Source organism: Montipora foliosa, chromosome 6 (genome assembly GCF_036669935.1).
Source record: "Montipora foliosa isolate CH-2021 chromosome 6, ASM3666993v2, whole genome shotgun sequence".
NCBI lineage: Eukaryota > Metazoa > Cnidaria > Anthozoa > Scleractinia > Acroporidae > Montipora > Montipora foliosa.
The window spans coordinates 7,920,004-7,925,003 of NC_090874.1; the positions used below are offsets into that span (position 1 = coordinate 7,920,004).

Here is a 5,000-nt window from a genome sequence, read left to right on the forward strand (position 1 = left end):
TTTAATAGTTAGAAAAGTAGAGACTCTTAATGTACACTTTTGGTCTCTTTCTTTCCATGGTTGTATGGACACCTCGAAGGTGAAAGGTAATGAAGAGGACAATTTAAAATAGATAGTACAGAAATAAGAAATCCAGGTGGAAGAAGGCAACCAAAAACTAGCCGCTTTAAAGGACCCTGTCGGAGATGAATTCGAGACTATGGGAGTCGTCTCTAATAGCGATGTTTCTCGTGACGTCACGCATTGTTATTAATATGCCAACCAGAACCTAATTGGCTGGTGAAACAATCACTTCTTTTGTTCCGTGGTTGGCAAATTTGAAAGAAATGTGACGTCAATGTTTGAAAACAAGAAATATCGCTATACGCGCCATTGACGAAGGCATTCTTTCCTGCGTGTTTTCCCCTCGCGCCCACGCGTCTAGGAGACGACTGGGGACGAGCCAGCTTCCGTATAGTAATTTATGCAGTACACTGGATAAAATTTTCGGCTTCCCTGATTCCTTAAAGAGGCTTAAGTGGATCGGAAATGATCTATTGACGGCCTTGATGATAAGGGTGCAATTAAAAGACCAAAAATAGATTAGTAGTTTCGTTTAATGCAAATTGGTATAAGTCAGCGCGAGTAAATTTTTCAGATCAACAATTTTGTAGTCTGAAAAATTACAAGTGCTTATTCATACCAAAATACATGAGACTGTGATTACTCATTCATAATACATGCAAACAAATTTCTAGTTTCTAAAGAAACAGTGGTGCTTCGTCGGCGGGAAAAAGAAACAGGAAAATTGGGTTTTATGAGACATGTTGATAAAGGTCGAATTACCACCGTGAAGGATTTGGAATGGCGACGTTTCGAGAGTTAACCCTTTATCAGAGCGAATGAAGGAATTGTGGGTGTTGTTGGTTTTTATGCGGGTATGGGGGAGCTTGCCATTGGTGGATTTGTGAATAAATTAATGGAATGAGAGGCGTTCACTGATTCCGTGAGGATAGAGTGTACCTAGTTGAAAGTTGAATTTTTGTTCCAGATTCTTGCGGCTTTGTGTGTTCTCGTCGTGTAAGGATAGGTCGCAAATTGTCATGTTGTGGTGGGAATGATTAGGAAGATTAAAATGGCGCGCAACTGGTTTTGATGCATCTGTGTTCGCGAAAGCGGTCCGCCAATCTTCTCCCTGTTTCGCCTGTGTAGGTGTCCTTACATAGTGTGCAGGTTATACAATAGATGACATTTGCGGAGATGCATGTAAAGTGGTCAATGATTTTAACAGATCAATTCGGTCCTGAGACACTCTATCCTCGCGAAATCAATGAATGCCTCTCATTCCATTAATGTAGTCACAAATTCATGTTGCCATATTTGCACCAATGGAAAAGCTCCTCCACCGCCCTGACCCGCATAAAAACTAATAACACCCACAATTCCTCCGTTCACTTTGACGAAGGGCTAACGCTCGAAACGTCAGCTTTCCAAATCGTTCACGGTGGTAATTTTACCTTTATCAACACGTTTGATAAATCCATATTTTCTCATGATAATACATGTACTTGAAAACAATGAGGACAGAAAATCAAAACAAGGGAAACTTTGACAGCGTGCGCCTATGAAGTTCATGGGTTGAAACAGATTACGTTTGTCAAATTCAACCTTTTACAAGAATCTCGTTCAAACGTCATTTAACTGTACACTTAATGACGTGCATTTGAAACATGGGAGCTGTTCTCTTTTTGGCCATTGAGAACGAAGTAATTTTTCATGTATATTATCACAAATTAAATATAAAGAAGAAATGTAAAGTCTTAAGCCTCATTTACACTAGCACGTTTTCCTTGACAAGTTTTTCCTTGACAATTGTCCTTGTTCAAAAACTAGTATGCTAGCCATTTACACTGCCAAGGAAACATGTCAAAGAAAACTTGCTAGCGAAAACGAGGCTTTACCCCAATCTGAACATCTTTGTCGTCGCCTTCTGTGGCCGGAATCCAATAAAATTGCACATTAGTAAATCCGTTTTCTTCTGTGGCTCGTATCAAATTGTAGTTTGATGTCGGGTCGTTTCGTGGCACTGTAAATCCCGTGCTTCGGTATCCCTGTGCGTAAAAGACAGCGATTTGTAGTCAAGACTATCGAAATTTAATTGATTTGTTAGCATGGTTTCTAAATAGGGAGTTCAAAAGAGACAGTCGGCTATGTCAGAGACAATCATGGTTGCTGTCACATTTGATAGGTGTAACACTAGTGTTGACACTACTCTAGTGTCAACGCTCTGGTGTTTTGAATCCCTGTAGGAACAATGAACAATACAACTTGATTTGACAGTAGTGTTAATTTCCCTATTGCCACCGTAACCAATGCCATGAAACAATATTATTATTATTGGCTAAAGACGAAAATTAATCGTTCTACACGTGCGGCACGCAGATTTGTACAATTCTCTTTCTTATTGACTGAAGCAACATCGCGGTGAACATTTGTTGTAAAATTTATTGCTTGCCTGCCTGTCCTAGGATTTTCGAACATCTAAAAAGTGGTATAATTGCCCATTTTAACGGATTTTTACCTCAAAAAGGTCACCTAGAATTTTCGGGAGCCTTTTTTCAGGCTAAAATTTTCGAAAAAGTAAGTTTTGATCCCTAAAATTTTCGGACCACTAGACTTTCAGCTAGGAAATCCGAACAGATGAAAAATTTTTAGGGGATAAAAATATGCCTATATCTACGATTTAAATACGTTAAACAATGCTATGTTTAAGTGGTTTTGAACTATATTCCCGTTGGGTGCCCCTGACAAACCAGAAAACATTGTTGGGGAAACTGTTTCCCGAAATGTTTCCTCGACGCGCAAACGAGGAAACATTTGCTGAGGAAGCAACATGTTTCTGAGAAACAGTTTTGCTTCCCAGGAAGCAAATTTTGCTTCCTCGACAACTGTTTCCTGGGGCCGTAAACGGGAAATGTTTGTTTCCGCAACAATGTTTCCGCAACATTGCTTCCTCATTCGTGGGCGCCTTAAGGTCGTGACGACAATGCATGCATTCAATAGAAAATCTCCTCATTCTCTCTTTTCGCTTCAAATCCGTCTGTACCAACCCTGTTATAGGATAACTTCTATTTTGAAGAGACGTTTTCGTTGCGGTAGCCGTCGTCGTTTCTTAAATACTTTCCTAATGTCGTTGACAGGGGCAACGTTAGACTTGCCACAAGTCGACCTCTCAATAATCCCAGGAGAAAGTGTTTTGGCGAGCGTATCGTGACTTTTCGTACGCGAAGTGGATTTGCGAGTGGATTCCGCGCGCATCTACTTTCGAAAGTCTAGGGCAACATAGACGTCACAGTAAATACTTTTGCGACTAACGAAAGGAACGTGCTGCAAAAAACATTAAAATCGCCTTTAAAAGAGTTTTTCATGCGCAGGGGCAACCAATAAATCATTTACGCATCAAAACGTGGAATGCACGTGTCTAGCCTCCAAAAGCTATGGCTTTGGCTCTTTAAATGCAAGGACTCTGCTCCGAGACTTTTCTCTTCTTGTAGGTACTCCGGTTTTCCCCGTCTCCTCAAAAACCAACCAACGATTTGATATGGATTGATATCATTTCCTTGAGGTGTCCGATCAATACAGTTGTCACGAAAATAAAGTTCATTATTATTATTATTATTATTATTTAAAGTACGCGTTTGGAGGTTTTTTCGCTGTCGCCTTTTTGATAAAGTTTCAATCAGCCAGCTCCGTAAGCTTCACAGGTTGCTGGAAAAGTTCTGAGTTCTATCCAGAAGATCGAGGTCGTCTCAATCGCCCGCGTCGTCAGCGATCGTCTCTGGGTTGTGTTTGCATAAAATCGTCCCGATCGCCTCTTAACATTATTTGAAACGATTGGGGCGATCAGGATGATCATATGGAAAGCAGGCTTAAGAGCCAGCTACCATATAACTGGGTTGGAACAAACGATGCAAAAATAAAGGTAGAAAAATGAAAAGTTCATTGTTGTATAATTACGTCGTCGTCAAAACCCGAAATTTAGTTTCACGTTGTTGTTTGTGGAGTCCGGAAAGAAATGCACTTAAATGCTTGCCGCACGTGCAGCACGAAAATTTTACTTTCTTTTAACCAAATAATATTCTTGCTTTGTGGTGTTGCCGCTGCACGCGCCGAAGTGATCTTCACTTCTCATTCATGAAATTCCCTAATTTTTTTTAACACTCCTTTTTGAGTCGAATCAAGTCAAAGGAGTTCGGATCGACAGTCAAACAACTTGCGCAAAAAAAAAGAGAGAAAGAAATAAGCGATAAACTGTCACTCTAATCGCTTACTTACATTAAGGTATCCTGCATTTGATGCCACACCACCAAGAGCTATATCGTAGTTCAGCATTCGTCTTCCGTCAGCGGTTGTGGTGAAACCAACCGCGCACCAGCCTGTTGTTTTACAAGTCATGTTGAAGATCAACCTCTCATTGTTGTACGCCCATTGAAGCTTGAAATTATCACCACCAGAGTCAATGCTGGCGAAATTGAGTGCATCGACTCGAAGAAATGCACAAGAAAGCAAGATTCGCGACAGGAGAGCGAAGACATTTGTGGAGGGCTCCATTTGTTTTCCAACTGCGGCACTCTCGTCCGGCAGAGCCTTCCGTCTCTTTTGTTCAGTTGCCAACACTATACATCAATACTAGATACTTTCTATAGTCTTATAGGATTAATCGTAACTTAACGTTACTTCACAGGCCCGTAACCAGTATGGGAGGGGGGGGGGGGGGGGGTGGGGGGGTCCACGGGAAACAAATTTTGCTTCCTCGACAACTGTTTCCGCAACATTGCTTCCTCGTTCGTGGGCGCCTTAAGGTCGTGACGACAATGCATGCAATCAATAGAAAACTTTCATTCTCTCTTTTCGCTTCAAATCCGTCTGTACCAACCCTGGTATAGGATAACTTATTTTTTGAAGAGACGTTTTCGTTGCGGTAGCCGTCGTCGTTTCTTAAATACTTTCCTAATGTCGTT

General features: G+C 41.1%; 1 protein-coding gene across 1 annotated transcript in view; it reads right to left on the bottom strand.

Annotated features, from left to right (window-relative positions):
• The window catches only part of LOC138006572 (autotransporter adhesin BpaC-like), a 6,856-nt gene extending 2,185 nt beyond the window's left edge, over window positions 1-4,671 (bottom strand). The window contains exons 1-2 of the mRNA XM_068852987.1: window positions 4,315-4,671; window positions 1,941-2,090 (exon numbers count right to left, since the gene is read on the bottom strand). Coding sequence (XP_068709088.1) covers window positions 1,941-2,090; window positions 4,315-4,590 — 426 coding nt within the window. The 5' untranslated portion in view covers window positions 4,591-4,671. The remainder of the gene's footprint in view (window positions 1-1,940; window positions 2,091-4,314) is intronic.
• Between the last annotated feature and the right edge of the window lie 329 nt (window positions 4,672-5,000).